General features: G+C 36.5%; 2 protein-coding genes and 1 long non-coding RNA gene across 8 annotated transcripts in view; 1 reads left to right on the top strand and 2 right to left on the bottom strand.

The window, feature by feature from the left end:
* The window catches only part of SGO1 (shugoshin 1), a 14,830-nt gene extending 13,654 nt beyond the window's left edge, over positions 1–1,176 (top strand). For 3 of the 5 annotated variants that reach the window (XM_032267552.1, XM_032267565.1, XM_032267573.1), the window contains 2 exons: positions 159–348; positions 576–1,176. In XM_032267552.1, the coding sequence (XP_032123443.1) occupies positions 159–348; positions 576–672 (287 nt within the window). In that variant the 3' untranslated portion in view covers positions 673–1,176. The remainder of the gene's footprint in view (positions 1–158; positions 349–575) is intronic. The other 2 variants (XM_032267562.1, XM_032267559.1) reach the window with 1 other exon arrangement.
* A 728-nt stretch (positions 1,177–1,904) lies between these two features.
* LOC116542586 lies at positions 1,905–3,972 on the bottom strand. Its single transcript, XR_004265279.1, has 2 exons — positions 3,673–3,972; positions 1,905–3,568 (listed from the first exon to the last, which is right to left on the bottom strand). It is a non-coding gene; the product is annotated as an uncharacterized LOC116542586 (long non-coding RNA).
* Positions 3,973–6,375: 2,403 nt separating this feature from the next.
* The window catches only part of KAT2B (lysine acetyltransferase 2B), a 111,611-nt gene continuing 99,727 nt past the window's right edge, over positions 6,376–18,259 (bottom strand). Inside the window, exons 14-18 of one of the 2 annotated variants that reach the window (XM_032267531.1) lie at positions 14,396–14,510; positions 12,783–12,819; positions 12,485–12,548; positions 12,304–12,388; positions 6,376–8,447 (exon numbers count right to left, since the gene is read on the bottom strand). In XM_032267531.1, the coding sequence (XP_032123422.1) occupies positions 8,254–8,447; positions 12,304–12,388; positions 12,485–12,548; positions 12,783–12,819; positions 14,396–14,510 (495 nt within the window). In that variant the 3' untranslated portion in view covers positions 6,376–8,253. The remainder of the gene's footprint in view (positions 8,448–12,303; positions 12,389–12,484; positions 12,549–12,782; positions 12,820–14,395; positions 14,511–18,259) is intronic. The other variant, XM_032267539.1, reaches the window with a different exon arrangement.

Genomic DNA, 18,259 nt, shown 5'->3' with positions numbered 1-18,259 from the left:
TGACATCCCGTCTCAAAAAAAAAAAAAAAAAAAATTTTATTATTAAGTGCTGGATTTTGTATACAGTTAAGATATATAAAATTGAGTACAATTTTAGTTCCTGTGGTGTGGGGGGGGGGGGGGGGGGTTAGCCATATTCAGTAAAAATTGTTTTATAGGTATACCACCTGAAACTCACCAGTCACCTCATCTTAGCCTGAAGGATATCACCAATGTATCCTTGTATCCTGTTGTGAAAATCAGAAAGCTTTCTCTTTCTCCAAAAAAGAATATAGCAAGCCCAGCAGTGTCTCTACCTAAACGTAGGTGTACAGTCAGTGTGAACTATAAGGAGCCGACCCTCGTTTCGTAAGTATTTGGTTTTTGGGAACTCATTTTTAATGATACATGGTGGGGGGACTACGGTTATTGGAGTTTGTTCAAGACTGAGTTTTATCTGAAATATAAACATTTGATTTAAAAAAACTGAAGTGAGAACATTTAAAATTGGTGTGTTTTCCCATAACTTGATACTGAAGAGTAAGTTAATATTAGGATCCTTATATTATTCCTGAGATCTCTTTTTACTCTTACAGGAAGCTGAGAAGAGGAGACCCTTTTACAGATTTATGTTTCTTGAATTCTCCTATTTTCAAACAAAAAAAGGATTTGAGACGTTCTAAAAAAGTATGAAACAAATACAATGAAGGTTTTGTTGGATAGTGTTTAAATTGAATCTACACTTCTTTCTATTGCTTCAAGAGAAGATCTGTAAGAGTACACAAACGGAGTGAGCTATTGCCATAGAATATTCTCTTAACATTACCCTAGCTCATAAACATTTCTTCAGAACTATGCTTCAAATGGGATGTTTTGTATTAAAACGTTAATAAAGTTAATTTATTTTTTCTTTTGAATACAAATAACTGAACTTAAGCATTATCATCATAAAGATTTCTTATGGTGCCCGAGCCTCTTAATTTTTCTTTATCCATCAGTGAACATTTAAGTTTGTATATCTTTGAAGAAACATCTATTCAAATTCAATACGTTGTTTTTTGTTGTGTTTTAGTTCTATATATATATTAGATATTAGTCCCTTATCAGATATGATTTCCAAATGTCCTCCCCCATTCTGTGGGTTACCTTTTTACTCTTGATAATGTCCTTTGATGTACAATAGATCTGAAACTTGAACCCAGTTTTTGTCTATTTTTTCTTTTGTTGCCTGTGCTATTGGTGTCATATCCAATAAATCATTTTCAAATAAAAATGTCATAAAGCTTTTTCCCATCTATATTCTTCTAAGTCATAATTTTTTAATACAGAGGTAGAATTAATTTGCTAACTTTTTTTTTTTTTTTTTTTTTTTTTTTTTAAGACAGGAGTGTTGCTCTGTTGCCCAGGCTGGAATGCAGTGGTGCAATCTTGGCTCACCGCAACCTCCAACTTCTGTGTTCCAGCGATTCTCCTGCCACAGCATCCCAAGTGGCTGGTATTACAGGTGTGCACCACCGTGTCCAGCTAATTTTTGTATTTTTAGTAGAGTCAGGGTTTCACCATGTTGACTAGGCTGGTATCAAACTCCTGGCCTCAAGTGATCCACCTGCCTCAGTCTCCCAAAGTGCTGGGATTACAGGTGGGAGCCACTATGCCCAGCCAACATTGTGTTTAGGATTTTTTGTATCTATGATCATGAGTAAAATTTGCCTATATCATTTCTTGTATACACCTTGAATTTTTGGTATCAAGGCTATACTAACAATGTTTTCTTTTTTTGCTTTGTGGGAACAAATTGTACCTACTGAGAGTTTGGTGAACTTGACACTAAAACCATCTTATCTTCTATGCTTTCGTGGAGAAATTTTGTACTAGTTTTTTAATGATTATAAGTCTTACAGGTTCTCTAATTCTTATGTGTTTAATTTTCTTCCTTGGGAATTATAAACGTACATGTATTGTGGAAACTGCTGTAATTTTACTTTCATTGAATTGTTTTTGGCTTTCTATCTGCTACAATTTGGTTTCTCCAAATCTCATGTTGAAGTCTGATCCCCAGTGTTGCTGGGGGGTCTAATGGCAGGTGTTTGGGTCATGGGAACAGGTCCCTCATGAATGAATTAATGCCCTCACTGGGAGGATGGGATGAGTCAGCTCTCACTCTATTAGTTCCCAAGGCAGCAAAGAGCCTGGTGCCATTTCTCCCTTGCTTCCTTTCTTGCCGTGTGACGTCTGCACATGCCAGCTCCCCTTTGCCTTCCACCATGAGTGGAAGCAGTCTGAGGCTTTCACCTCATGCCCAATCTTCCAGCCACCAGAATTGTAAGCCAAATATACATTTTTTCTTTATAAATTATCTAGCTTCAGGTATTCCTTTATATCAACACAAATGAACTATCTGCTTTTTATGTCATTTTGATAATGGTCAAATTCTGTGTTTTCCTTAAAATGAATTCAATTTTGCCTTCACTTCTGAGGTATAGGTTAGTGTTACTAATTTTCTTAGTCTTGATTTTGTTGTTGAAAAGCCTTGTCATTCTAATTATTCTTCCTATTTTGTTAATTTGGCTGTTACCATTTCCTTATTACAAATATATTGTTCTTAATTTTCAGTTATTTTCCTGCTAGTTTATGGAATACAGTTGATTTTCATATCTAGACATTGTTAAATTCACCCACTAGTTCTACCATTTTTTGCAGTTCCATTAGGATTTTTTATGTACATGATCTTAAAGTCTACACATAAAGTTTACTTCTGTTTTGCCTGCCTTTTCTTGCTTTCCTGCACTGACTAGAACTTCATAATGAATAGGAATGAGAAGAGCAGTTATCTTTGCCTTGTTCTCAACTTTAGGAGGAAGCATTTGGTCCTACGGCATTACTGTGATATTAGCTATAAGTGATTATTAATAACCTTTCTCACACTGAGACATTTCCTTGTATTCTTCCTTTGCTGGGAGATTTGACTAAGTGTCAAACCTTGACAGATAACTTTATTGAGGTGATACTGTTTTCTCCTTTATTAATATGGTGAGTTAAATTAACGGATTTCTCATGTTAAATCAACCTTGAGTTAATGGAATAAATCCATCACTCAGTCATAACATCATTTTTGTATATTGCTGAATTTTGTTAATATTTTGTTAAAGATCGTCACATCTATGTTTGTGAGAGTTATTGGTCTATAGTTTTCTTGTGGTTTTTGAATTTTTTCTAGCTTTATCAGGACAATAATATAAGCCTTATAAAAGGGGCTCACAAGTCTTCCCACCTCTTCTCTTTTCTGAAAGAGTTTGCGTAGATTGATATTACTTCTCTCTTGAATGTGTGACACACTAGTGAGACTATCTGTGCTAGGACTTTTGTTTGTAGAAACATTTATTTTTAATTATGAATTCATTTTTAAAGATGATGTAGAGATGTTTAGGTTTTCTATTTCTTCGGACAGTTTTGCTAATTTGTGTTATATAAGGACTTCGTTCATCTAAGTTATCAAATTATTTGACATGTTATTCATAATATTTCCTTGCACTCTTTGTCTTGCATAAAGAGCTGTAGTTATCCTCCTCTCATTCCTGATATTGATAACCTTTTTCCCATTTGCCTCAAGAATAATTTTATAATACTTCCTTGTACTTTTGTCTTGCATGTAAGAGCTGTAGTTACCCTCCTCTCATTCCTGATATTGATAACCTTTTCCCTGTTTGCCATGAATATTCACTGGCAGCGTTTGCGGCTGCAGAGTTTACCCAGAGATAACTTTGCCACAAAATGATCTCGCTCTTACCATTATTTTTGCATCACTCTGGTGTATTAACTTTGGAAACAAAAGATACCATTGCATTTATAGCATTGTTATAGTAGTACTGTATTTCCATTTAGAAAATATAGTTATCTGGCTAGCCATGTGCAGAAAGCAGAAACTGTACCCCTTCCTGATACCTTACACTAAAATTAACTCCACATGGATTAAAGACTTAAACATAAGACCTAACACCATAAAAACCCTAGAAGAAAATCTAGGCAAAACCATTCAGGACATAGGCATAGGCAAGGACTTCATGACCAAAACACCAAAAGCATTGGCAACAAAAGCCAAAATAGACAAATGGGACCTAATCAAACTCCACAGCTTCTGCACAGCAAAAGAAACAGTCATTAGAGTGAATCAGCAACCAACAGAATGGGAAAAAAATTTTGCAATCTACCCGTCTAACAAAGGGCTAATATCCAGAATCTACAAAGAACTAAAACAGATTTACAAGACAAAAACAAGCCGATTCAAAAATGGGCAAAGGATATGAATAGACACTTTACAAAAGAAGACATACATGCGGCCAAAAAACATGAAAAAAATGCTCATCATCACTGGTCATTAGAGAAATGCAAATCAAAACCACATTGAGATACCACCTCACCAGTTACAATGGCGATCATAAAAAAATCTGGAGACAGATGCTGGAGAGGATGTGGAGAAATAGGAACACTTTTACACTGTTGGTGAGAGTGTAAATTAGTTCAGCCATTGTGGAAGACAGTGTGGCGATTCCTCAAGGACCTAGAAATAGAAATTCCATTTGAGCCAGCAACCCCATTACTGGGTATATATCCAAAGGATTATAAATCGTTCTAAGGAAACATGCACATGAATGTTCATTGCAGCACTGTTCACAATAGCAAAGACTTGGAATCAACCCAAATGCCCATCGATGATAGACTGGACAGGGAAAATGTGGCACATATATACCATGGAATACTATGCAGCCATAAAAAATGAGTTTGTGTCCTTTGTAGGGACATCGATGAACCTGGAAACCATCATTCTCAGCAAACTGACACAAGAACAGAAAATCAAACACTGCATGTTCTCACTCATAGGCGGGTGTTGAACAATGAGAACACATGGATACAGGGAGGGGAGCATCACACACTGGGGTCTGTGGGGGAGAACTAGGGGAGGGACAGTTGGGGGGTGGAGAGTTGGGGAGGGATAACATGGGGAGAAATGTCAGATATAGGTGATGGGGAGGAAGGCAGCAAACCACATTGCCATGTATGTACCTATGCAACAATCTTGCATGTTCCTTACATGTATCTCAAAACCTAAAACGCAGTAAAATATATACTAAAAAAAAAAATACAAAAATTAGCTGAGCTTGGTGGTAGGCACCTGTAATCCCAGCTACGTGGGAGGCTGAAGCAGGAGAATCACTTGAACCCAGGAGGCGGAGGTTGCAGTGAGCCAAGACGCCACTGCACTCCAGCCTGGGCAAAGCAAGACACCATCTCAAAAAAAAAAAAAAAAATAGCATGAAGGGGTGACAAATAATTAACTGGTCCACAGTACCTCAGTCTGATCTTGCTTCTACTTCTTAGTTTCTGGAAATTGTTCTTCCAGGTATAATGAAAACCTCAAAGTCTCCCTTTCGCCATCTGCTTCTAATAAATATGACCAATTTTTAATTATTGATTTAAGTAGACATTCTCCATTATAGAAGTTTACTTCCTTGTAGGAGGACATACATCATCTCCTGGCTTCCTCATGCCCCCCTCATTCATTCTTACCCCTGAAGGGACTTGCCTAACTAAGGAGTTAAATAATAACATACTTACCATTGGTTATTATGGACATAGGTTGATACGCCCTGCTCTTACCTGGGCCTCTTCGGGGTTGACCTGCCTTCAGAGAGCACCACTGCTCTTGGGCCTGCTATAAGCCTAGTGGGAAAGTCCCTACCCCATTAGTGGGTACAGAGCAACTGGTCAATCACATCCTGGGGTTCAGCATTAGCCCATTTTCCACAGATAAAAGGAAGCTACATTCCCAATATCCATTTTACTAGTATTAAAGGTAATATTTCGGCTATCATATGCCCTTTAAAAAAAAAAAAAAATACCCAGTTGGTTTGGATTTCAATAGGGAAAAGGGCTTCTCTTGGTTGGGTCCTCTCAAATCCCAAAAGGATATAGTGTTCTTTCCTACAGACATCATTTTGAATTAACACTAGAAGGTCATATGGGAGATGTTTAAAAATCGGCTGTATTTTTGTCTCATTCATATATTTCACAGATGCAAAGTAAAAAAAACAATTAAAAATCTTTTGATTTATAAACCAACAACTCTTCTTTCAATGGATCTTTTGTGTTACTGTTTAGTGGGTGAGTGGGTAAAATGCAGTAGATAACTCAAAGACAGAGTAAGCAACTCAAAGACAGAGTAAGCATCTCTCTTGAAAATTTCTTACTGATGAGCTATGGATTTTTATGAAACCTCCCACAAATGTAACAGAATGCTTAAGATGTAAGGTTTAAGGATTTAGTTGATAGTCATCAACCAGATCATACATTTTTTTCTGTTAATCTCAGCCTACTGAAAGAATAAAACACACCACAAGATTGGAAGCTTTTTAAAATATAATTTAAAACTATTTTGTACCAGTACAATATATTAATTTTACAAATGTAAAATTTTATCAGCTGTTAAAGCATTTGCAAAAACCACACGTTCTACTTCAGCTTTATTGCACAATATCTATAAGAAAATATTAATTTTTAAATTAGAAAACATAAAAATGCTTTCAATATAGAAGAGACAATCTGGTTTTAAAGACAATACTCTATAAGAATGTCTACTCAGAAAATAACAAACTTTCACAGGATACCAGGCTGGATAGATGCTTCGGCAAATCCAGTACAAAGCACTATTTAAAACCAGTCCAAGATACTTAATCCAAACTGTATCATCATTCTTCATTAGAAATCTAGACACCACTCACGGTGGTTTCTTATACTTTAAAAAGCTGAGGCATTTTCAGTGTGAGCATTCTGAATATCTCTTACATATCAAAAACAATACTTCCAACTCAATAGCCATTCGCAGGGTTCTTTTTCCTTCATGCAGATTATCACTGGCAACTGTTTTTAATGACTATTCATGACCATTTTATTTATGCTGATAGAAAACATCAAGTTAAATATGCTTTTAAAACCTTGTCCTTTACAAAAATCAGTTTATAAATTTGCATCATAAAAATTAGTGTTGAGACCATCAAGATGGCCTTCATTTATATGGTTGTATATGAGATGGTTTTCCCAGAGTTGGGATGGCAGATGTCCCACTTTTCTATGTAGTGTAATCAGGAAATAAATCCAAGCCCTAAAGTGGAATCCCAAGACAGATTAATAAGGTTGCATGATGGCTTTTGGGGGTTTATGACCCTGGACCCATATACTGATGTAGGTGTTAAAATACTGACAGCAAACCTTGGTGGGAATTTATCTCAGACAATAAACATAATCTGGAGATACAAAAAGGAAAATATTCATATACATATTATCAGTGTGGCTGTGTGTATCACAGAAAAGAAAAAAACATTCTTTATTAGAACGAGGATTCACCAGATTGATACATATATAGACCACACATCTTTTCCTATTAAAGCATGTTGATTCAATCTCATGTGTTTTCAAGTTTATGCCTTTGTGGACAGGGAAATTATCTTTTGGAACTTATGGCCTGCATAAGCAAAGTCAAATATGATATTACACATTTGTGTAGAGAAAATAATTATTAAAATAGTGGTTATGTACTAACAAGTTTGTTGTAGGTAGACAGAATTATCAAAAACCTAGATGCTTATTTTAAAAGTTTGCATTATTTAGAATTTCTTCCTTAGGAATCAAAGCAGTTGCTTTTCTGGAATTGCATTTTTCAGAACTGCTCAAAGCACCTCATCTAGATGAGTGTTTTTAAAAATATATATAAAAAGTCTACGACGAGACTTCAGACATCACATATTTCCCCTCTCACAGGCTTTTTTAAAAATCACGTATCCCTTCCTTAAAGTCCTTCAGAATAAAATAAAAATAAACTCTCACATTCCATTAGAAAAACATGGAAACATTCACGGTCTGAAAATTTTATGGATTTCCCCAAATTTTGCTACAATGTGCAATTTCCTCACATAAAGGTTTTGAGGAAACCCCTAAACATCTATCATGGAATAGTCAGCTAATGGACATGCCATAGAAAATTTACATTAATAGTAGTAAATAGATTAAAATCTATTCCATAAAATAAAAATGTTCTATGACTTCAATTTAAATACATATCTGAAAAGCTAAAAGGAGGTTTTTTGTTTGTTTTTCAAAAGTGCTAATTATTACATTTACAAGTCTCTTCAATACATTATGTCCAATTCTTTGTAAAAAACTAAACCACCTTGCTTTAGGCACACTGCTTGATGAGTTTCTAAGAAGCAGAGGGGAAAAAAATCACTTGTCAATTAATCCAGCTTCCTTAATTTTACTGAAGAAGAATTTCTCCAGGATATTGGCACATTTGTAGTATTCACTCTCAGGGGGGTTGTACTCTTTGCAATTGGTAAAGACTCGCTGTAAGTCTGCCATGAATAATTTCTTAGACACGTAGTACCTATTCTTGAGGCGTTCACTCATGGTTTTCAGATCTGCACAGGAAAAAAAAATATTAGCAATCTTTGACTCCTTTTAAACATTAGCTGACAGAACTGGGACTGGGAAAGAAATCTATGTTGTTGGTTTGATTACATGTTTATCATCCCAATGCTTTTATTTAAGATAAATTCTTACGATCAAGGAAAACAGTTCTTAAATCTTATGTTCATTCTTTTGTGGGTTTTTAAAAAATGTAAAATCATAGCCTTCTAGCATTAAGGGGACCATTATTAGTCATCTGGTTCAATCCCCTATTCAGCACAAGGAAGCTAAGTAGATTAGCAACAATAAGTATGATGAACTGACTACTGTTAGCTGTTCATTCAGAATTATACAGAAGAGGCTCTGTCTATATGGAGTAGAGCAGGTGGAACATTTGTATTGAATCATTTAATTATTTAAACCAATGAGAGAGGGTTTTTTTTCACTAAACTCACAGTTGTTTTGGTGTCATATAGATAAAGTAGAAAAACTGATAATAAATACACCTGTGAATATACTAGTGACCTTGCATGTAAAATGATTCAAATGAATTTTGTTTGAAGCTCCATCAATGAAATAAGAATAACAAACTTCATTTAATAATCTATTTTCTAAAGCAAGTAGGCCTTGTGACATTTTTGTAAAGAATATTTCCCAATGTATCTACTTGCTTTAAATTGTAGTATTTTACAGGTGAAAGAAAACAGTATTCCGTCTAAACCAGTAAAACTAAAGGTCAGGACAGTGAGGATTTAAAGAATTAAATAATTTAAAAATTTTTTAATTCTTTAAATTCTATGAAAATTTGAAGAATTCTATGCAGATTAGAATAGATGCTAACATTTGTCTATTTATGGGTCCCTGGTTGAAGTCTGGCTTTATTGTTAAAAGTTATAATTGTATTAACTACATATGGAAAATAAGTTAAATGGCAATAAATAAATGAATAAAAATAAAAAACCCTTCTGACTACCGATATCTCAAATTCCAACTATGCTATGAAATTTTCCAGGGGAAAAGAAACCTATAACCAAATACATTGGGATCATCATTTAATAAGATAAGTAAATTGATGTACAGTATCCCCAAATGGGAAGAAATTCATTTGCATGAATATCCTAAATCCACCATGAACGCATCAAAGAAGAAATATGAAAAATCCTGCTTCTGCCTATATCTTGATTAAAGCCTATCTCAGAGTGTATATCATCACATCTGTAAATTCAACTTTCAACTTTTCTTTCCTACTCCAACTAAAACAGTTTGGAGAGGGAGAAAATCTAAACATGTTAAGAAACACAAAGACTCATCAAATACCCGACTAAATGTCCCAACCAAGTGTAACTGAACAGATCAAAATGTTCTCTCATTTAAGGGAGAAAAAAACAATGAAATTGGCCCTAAGCAAAATTAGATGTTTACATTACTTTCACCTTTCCACCTAAATGTCTACCACTTAAGATATCCTGCTCAATATAATACTTATAGTGTTTTCAAAGGAAGAGACATGTACCCCCAAAAAAGGAAGAGGGAGAGTAAAAGGATGACGCAACATGAAGAAGTTTGTCCAAAAGCTTTTCAAACTTTTTTTTAGGAGATGGGTAAGAAAAGATGGAGAGAACCTAAAATGTAGCCGAAACAAAAGAAGAATTAGGGCGGTATCTGGATTTTTCTTGATAACTATAACCACTTCTGAATACTTTCTATTCTAAAGCTATAGATTGCATTTTTCTTCCTCTGACCTTCTTAGAGTTTTTTCAATTGACAAAATGATGTGGATTAAAAAAGGTGACTAAATATTGGTGGTACCAAATATGGAGACACCATTAAATTATTCTGTTTTCATTTCCCTTCCCCTTAACTTGGAAATTCTGGGTAAACAGTAAACCCCTGTCTAGCCATCCATGAGTAAAACAAATCATGCGTGGGCCAGACTACACAGTTGATATCCAGTGTGTAACTCCCTAAGTAACACAGGTTACATCCCATCCATATGAGAGGAAGCAGTTTTTTGGGATATGGGAAAAGAAAAGTAATGTTATTTTAAAAATCAAAGAAGGAAATCATGGGAAAATGTAAAATTATTGATTTTGTCAATCTTGTCATCAAACACAAGATAATCTTGGGGACAAGACTGCCTATTTTACTCAGCATCTAAATAATACCAAGAGAAAAAAAATACTGCCCTACTGAAGAGCACCATTTACAGCTTTAACTTTGTCCAGCACACATTTCAGCCCATCACGGGCCTTGCTCAATGAGGTCAATTTCCCCCTCGTGAGACTCAGCTATGCATTATACGTGATATCCAATTGGAAAAGCTCACACCCTTCACAGGCTAGACCAAACAAAACACTTTCAGAAAGCAGGCTGTAAGTAGGCTATAACAGATAGGATCTGCTAGACCTATCACTGCACAACATAGTGCATGTGGAAGGGGCTGAAAGGGGCCCAAACTCATAACCTCCCATGAGAATTTCACAAAATAAGCTGACATGGTCCACAGGATGAAGATGCAAAAATCAGTTAATTTATGATTAGAAATGGACACAAAGTTAAAGTTCCTAAAACTATATATTTTTCACATAGTAGACAATATTGATTTCCAAATCAGCCTTCCATTCAGAATTCTGGACTGAGTTAACACAACCTCTACTTTTCTTGTACTGAAATACATAGTGGTAAGACAGAGAGAAGAGGGAAAGAAAAACATATAGATGTATTTCCACTTTAAGGGGTGTATGCCACTGAAATCATTACTACAAATCTATAAAATATTCATGTGAAAAATGTAAATGCTATAGAAAACACCTGTTTAAAAAAAAAAAAGGAGCTAATGCAGCCCTTTTACTCTTCCTTTTCACATTTTTAACACTTTCACAATTCTCTTTTTTTTCTGAAACAGGGTCTCCCTCCAGTGCCCAGGCTTAAGTGCAGTGTTGCAATCAGGACTCACTACAGCCTCCAATTCCAGGCCTCAAGTGATCCTCCAACCTCAGCCTCCCAAGTAGCTGGGACCACAGCAACTGGCTGATTTTTTACTTTCTGTAGAGACAAAGTCTCACTACATTACTCAGGCTGGACTTTCACAATTCTTAGCACTTAGAATAGATTACAAGTAGAAAAGAGACAGAAGACTGGCTCTCTCCAAAAATGTGGCCACATAGCAGATCAAAAAGAAAACGTTACAGCTAGTTGTCTGTCACCCACACAATGCCAAATTAGTTTAAGCGTTCTCACTTAACTCAATCATACGTTTTAGAATAGTGTGGGCATAGCACCAAACTCCACAATTCCTCATTTCTAAAGACATCCTTTTTTGTTTGATTTTGGATACGAGACAAAGCTTTAAGAGTATATACAGTGACATTAACAGTACCCATCAAGGGCATGGAAAATCAAGAATTGTGGTAAGTAGAATTTCCTCCTCTGAAAGTACAGCAGTCAAGTAGTTAACTTCTTTCATTATTACCCTGAAAATTTATTAAAAGGAATACCTATTTATGACAGACTCAAAGCATATCAAGAGGGTAAGCTGACGTTTTTCTATTTGCATCCAACAGTTAGAATTTAAGCAAGGTTATATCTACACAGCCAGCTTTCGTATCTAGTACTGTCTGCAGTTATCCTGGATTTTTTGCGTCTAGTGTCATTAAGCTCATGTGGGCTCTAAACGACAGCTGCAGAATGTCTCTAATGAACACTTCTCTACCATCACTGACCCTCCACTGGTCCATGGAATCCCACCACCCATCATACACTTCCGACCCTAAACAGAGAAGTACAAATCAACCTCAGCAACCATTTGTCCCCCACACCGCCATCCAGAGTTTTAAATCTATACTTAGAAAATGTTAATGGCATTACCCATGGGGAACCTTATAACTTCATAATATCCTGGAGCTTCTGTTCTCTTCACAGGTTCCATGAAGGGCCAAGCGCTTTGATGGCTCTTGGGTAAAGAAAAAAGTAAGGTATCTAATATGGAAATTCCATGTGGGAAATCATTTCAAAATATTTGCATGAGGTGAATAAAGAGGACACCCACCTTCACCTGCTGGAGGATGCTCTTGAGCGTGCTATAAAGCTGGTCAGGGTCTTTGGGCTCTTTACTTGAAAAGGGTAAACAAGGAGCAATGATTAGATTTTTACCCTATTGTCAGCTGATTACTATTCAGTTCCTTCTTACAAAAGCCTAAAATTGGAACCATTCCAGATGTTTTAGGAAACTCAAAACCCACCAACTGTTGTGTCAGTGATTACAATTAGTTTGCCCTTTTTCTTTAAGTTGCTGGGTGGGGGAAAAAATTCACTTCTGTTAACATCCTCTTGTTCGTCATACTTACCTTTTCTCTTTGCCACTCGGTTTCCAGCCTGTCTCTCCTATATGTCAACAAAATGAAACACTGAATGAGAAGTGCTTTTGGTCAAGAGCATAATATAGTTTATATTTATCAAAAACACAATAAATTACAGGCATGCGTCAATAAAAGTCTACTTCTGAGAAGAGACTGAAATTAATGGCGATTAGTTACTTCCTTATACCGCTAACAATATAAAACATTTCCAAGACTAACAATGCTGCCCCTTATGTTAGTGTTTCTAAAGCAGGAACACCAACCTTTCAGTGGAGAGAATAATAAATAAATATGTACAGCACTGTGAGTACATATGTATTTTTTTAAACTGAAAGTCAAATTTTTTGCTAATCACCCTGTAAATGAGTTAAGCTGTTACTTTAGGTCAGAACAAACTCTGTCCTGGTCTCTATTCTATTTGGCGAAGGCCCTGCTTGTAATGCAAGAAAGTTTAGTGTAGCAGATAGAAAACAGCCTGGAGTCTGACAGATCTGGATGTGATTTCCTCTTCTTTCCTTAAAGGGTAACTTGCCCTAAATAAGATAAGAGTAAGTTGCCCCTCAGTTTATCGATCTATAAAACAGAACTCTAAAAATTAGGTGGTGTTATCCCTGTTGAGATTAGTTGATGTAAACACACACACACACACACACACACACACACACACACACACACACACACAGATGAATATGTGGCACAAGTAGGCATTCAATGATGTGGTAGCCATTATCTCATTAATAGAGATAATACACGGAAATAGAATTTCTGGATTTAGCGTAAAAGTAAGATCTGTCATAAGGCAGATGTAATAAAGTGATATATCTTGCCCAAATAACATTTTATTTTTTCTGGAAAACTTTTGGTTTTGTTTATTACTTAAATATACTAAAAGAACCTGGCTTTCAACTGAATAAAACTGCCAAATGATATGCAATGGCTTTTGACCTATAAAAACAACTATTTGGTAGAGTTTAATCTAATACAACTCAACTCCAACATACAGACAAGAACTCTTAGGAAAACTAATGTAAAATAGGGAATGTGAAACAAGGTATATGATTTCCATCACACATAACAAATAATATTTTTTAGAAGTCTGGGGAGACGAGTTTAGCCAAGCACAGATCTTGGAGGTTGCAACCGTGGTGGCTACGAGACATGGCGCAAACAGTAAGATGTGTGGACATCAAAACTGAATTAGAATTCTTCTAATTCCAACCATTACTGGCTATGTTCCCTTTAACATTAAATGATCTAGCTGCTCTGGAACTCAATTTCCCCATTTATAAAATAGGATTCCCTTCCAAGGTTGCAGATGGGTAATAATTTCCACTGTGCTACAAATGGCAGGCTCTTAATAAGTGGTGAATATTAACAGCTATTGCACGAGGGCATCTAAGCTCCCTTTGGTTTGTTTGTATTGGGAGGTGGAGAAGACATAAAAGGATGACATTTGCTGCCTTCTTAAAAGACTAGAGATAACACAGAGAAAACAGGCAGAGCAATAAAGCTTTCAAAGTTACTGCATTCTGGAAATTGTTTCAAACACAAATCACAGCATCACTAAAAAATTTCACTTTTAAAAGAAGGTCTATACGTACTAATTCCTGGAATGCTTTCTATAGGAATCTGTCGAACTCCATCTTTAAAACATGAAAGTCCAGGGTAAACTTTCCGAATCTGTGCCTGTTTTCTTTCAATCAGCTTTTTAATTATCTGTAAAGCACAGGAAGGAAATGTGTTTAGGGAAAGAAGTCTATGGATACAGTTCAAGTCAATCAAGCTAATGAAATGTTTTCCTAACAAAACAGTCTTTTTTATGAAACAAGATGGGAGAAAGGGGTGAATGCTATTTAACAGGTAAGAAATGAACACATTCTATTATACGATGCCTATTTAGTGACATTCACAAAAACATCTTTGAGTTAGTTGTCCCTGCCATCCAAAAAAGCCAATATTGAGAAAACACACAGTCCCTAGGGCCCACTTGTCATCTTTAGCATAAGAGCCAACTATTTGGCCCTGCTTCTCTGAGGAGGCTCTGCCAGAATTACAGGAAAGCAGCCCTGAGCATTCACTACTCAGTTAAGTGACAGAATCACTTCACATCCCGTAACTAGGAACTGTTCCCTTCAGACTAGAGGGGCAGACTAGGGGCCCCAGAAAGTCCCAAAAATCTAGAGTAAAGCTTTACTATTATTTAAATTTTTCAAGGCTTGAGCTCCAACCAATTCTAGTTGCATCAAAAAAGCAGCTCTATAATAGTAGGCTGGCATGGTGAGAAGAAAGAAAGAAAAGAATAATGCTATTTAAAGTATCATCTATTAAGCAACACAGCCATGACATGAGCCATCACACTGGCTGAGAAATTCTTAGAGATGTTCTGTTTGTTTTGTAAAATAATGATTAATAGGCTGAAGTAACTACTTTCCAGACAGTGAGGTTATCCCTTTAAAAAAAAAAAACAAAAAAAACACTCAAAAATCACCATCCGGAAATTAACCATATCATAACAAAATTTTGGAAAAACAAACAATAGAAGTCACTAACTGCATTCACAAAGAAAAACAAAAAATTCTACTTCCTAACTGAATGACTTCAAACATATAGCTGGTAAACACTGCAGCATGAATATGTAATCCTGACAGTTAAACAAATAACCTTATAAAATGAATTGGACAAACAAAAGTATATTCCTAGTAAATCTAGATCAGAGCTGTCCAATAGAAACATAATACAAGTCACTTATGTAATTTAAATTTTTCTACAATCTACATTTTTAAAAGGCAAAAAGAAACAGGTGAAATTGATTTTGATAATGTATTTCATTTAACCCATTATGTTCAAAATGTCATTGTAACATATAATCAGAAAAAAGTGTAAGATATTTTTACATTGCTTTATTCATATGAACTCTTGAAAAATCAGAGGATTGGCCGGGTGCAGTGGCTCACACCTGTAATCCCAGGACTTTTGGAGGTCAAGGCAGGTGGATCACTTGAGGTCAGGAGTTCAAGACCAGCCTGGCCAACATGGTGAAACCACATTTCTACTAAAAATACAAAAAATTAGCTGAGAATGATAGTTCAAGCCTGTAATCCCAGTTACACAGAAGGCTGAGACAGGAGAATCACTTGAACCTGTGGGTGGAGGTTGCAGTGAGCCGAGATTATGCTATTGCACTCCAGCCTGGGTGACACAGCAAGAATTCTCCTCCCAAAAAAAAAAAAAAAGAAGAAGAAAAAAAGAAAGAGAATTTTATACTTTTGACTAACCACATATCAAGCGCTCAGTAGCCATATATGGCTAGTGACTGCCATTTTTGACAGGGCTGATCTAGATGGGTGCTTTCTACTGATTCATAAGTCCAACTCTTCTTTAAAAACAAAAAGGGGGAGGGGGCCAGGTATGGCGGTTCACACCTGTAATCCCAGCACTTTGAAGGCTGAGCCGGGCAGATCATGAGGTCAGGAGTTCAAGACCATCCTGGTTAACACAGTGAAATCCCATCTCTACTAAAAATGCAAAAATTAGGCGAGTGTGGTGGCACGTGCCTGTAATCCCAACTACTTGGGAGTCTGAGGCAGGAGAGTTGCTTGGACTCAGGAGGTGGAGGTTGCAGTGAGCCAAGATTACACCACTGCACTCCAGCCTAGGCAACAGGGCAAGACTCCGTCTTGAAAAAAAAAAAAGAAGAAAAGAATCCCAAGGGAATCTCATAATTAGACAACTTCAGAGAATATGCTGAAGACCATTTCAATTTGAAAAGTTTCCTTCTCTTCACCAAGGGACTCTCAAATGCAATGACCTACCAGGTGGCTTCCACACACTTCATGTAGCACCTTAAAGACTGCGGGCTCCTGAGAGGTAACTGTTAACAGGACTGGGAAGCCTCCTAACCTCTCTGTACCTCCAATAATCACTATGGAGAAGAGATTTTTTTTTTAATTTTAAATATTTCATTTTAGATACAGGGAGTATTATGTGCAGATTTGTTACATGGGTATATTGTGTGATGCTGAGGTTTGGACTTCTAATGATCCCACTGCCCAAGTAGTGAGCACAGCACCTGACAGGTAGTTTTTCAACCCTTGCTCCTCTCCCTCTCTTGCCTCATTTGGAAACCCCAGAGCCTTCTGTTCGCATCTTTGTGCCCGTGTGTACCCAATGTTCAGCTCCCACTTATGAGAGAAAACATGCAGTATTTTGTTTTCTGCTCCTGTGTTAATCTGCTTAGGATAATGGCCCCAGCTAAATCCACATTGCTACAAAGGACATGATTTTGTTCTTTTTTGTGGCTGCATAATATTTCATTTTCATGGTGTATATGTACTACATTTTCTTTATCCAATCTACCATTGATAGGCACCTGGATTGATTCCATGTCTTTGTTATTGTGAATAGTGCTGCAATGAACATATGAGTACATGTATCTTTTTGTAAGAACAATTTACTTTCCTTTGGGTGTATGCTCAGTAATAGGATTGCTGGGTGGAATGGTAATTCTATTTTTAATTCTTTAAGAAATCTTCAAACTGCTTTCCACAAGGGCTGAACTAATTTGCATTCCCACCAACAGTTTATAAGCATTTCCTTCTCTCCACAGCTTTGCCAACATCTGTTATTTTTTTTAACTTCTTAATAATAGCCAGTCTGACTGGTGTGACATAGCATCTCATTGTGGTTTTGACTTGTATCTCAGAAAGGACATATTTTCATTTTGTTCTACTGTATTATCTTTACCTCCCTAGGAAACAGCTTCACTTCAACTCCCTACCATGACCATAAAATTGATGCCTTCCAAATGAAAATATGTCCTCATCTTCTCCTGAAGTCCATAGCTGTGTCCTACGATCTACTGCTGTCAGTTTTAGGGTCTGCCAAAAGAGAAATTTTTGAAGTAGTCATCCCCATCTCCAGTATATCACCCAGGTCTCCTTACAAAAAAAAAAATTGCATTGAGGCCAGACGTGGTGGCTTACGCCTATAATCCCACCACTTTGGGAGGCCTAGGCAGGCAGATCACCTGAAGTTGGGAGTACATGACCAGCCTGACCAACATGGAAAAACCCCATTTCTACTAAAAATACAAAAAAATTAGTCAAGCATGGTAGCACGTCTGTAATCCCAGCTACTCGGGAGGCTGAGGGAGGAGAATTGCTGGAACCCAGGAGGCAGAGGTTGCGGTGAGCCAAGATCACGCCATCGCACTCCAGCCTGGGCAACAAGAATGAAACTCCGTCTCAAAAAAAAAAAATTGCACTGAGTTGCCCTATCCTTACTTCGGCTTCTCCAAACCAAATCCCTTGGACTGTCACATGCAGATTAACATTTAAGAAGTCATCCCCCTATCCACCATCCAGCCTATCCACACATACATGCATATACATACATGTACAAACACACACACACACACACAGGCATAGGCCCTTGGACTGTCACATGTAGATTAATTAATATTTAAG

Source organism: Sapajus apella, unplaced genomic scaffold (genome assembly GCF_009761245.1).
Source record: "Sapajus apella isolate SASKATOON/1434 unplaced genomic scaffold, GSC_monkey_1.0 scaffold4, whole genome shotgun sequence".
Lineage (NCBI taxonomy): Eukaryota > Metazoa > Chordata > Mammalia > Primates > Cebidae > Sapajus > Sapajus apella.
Note: the sequence above shows the minus strand (reverse complement) of the source record. Positions and strands in the feature narration are given on the sequence as shown.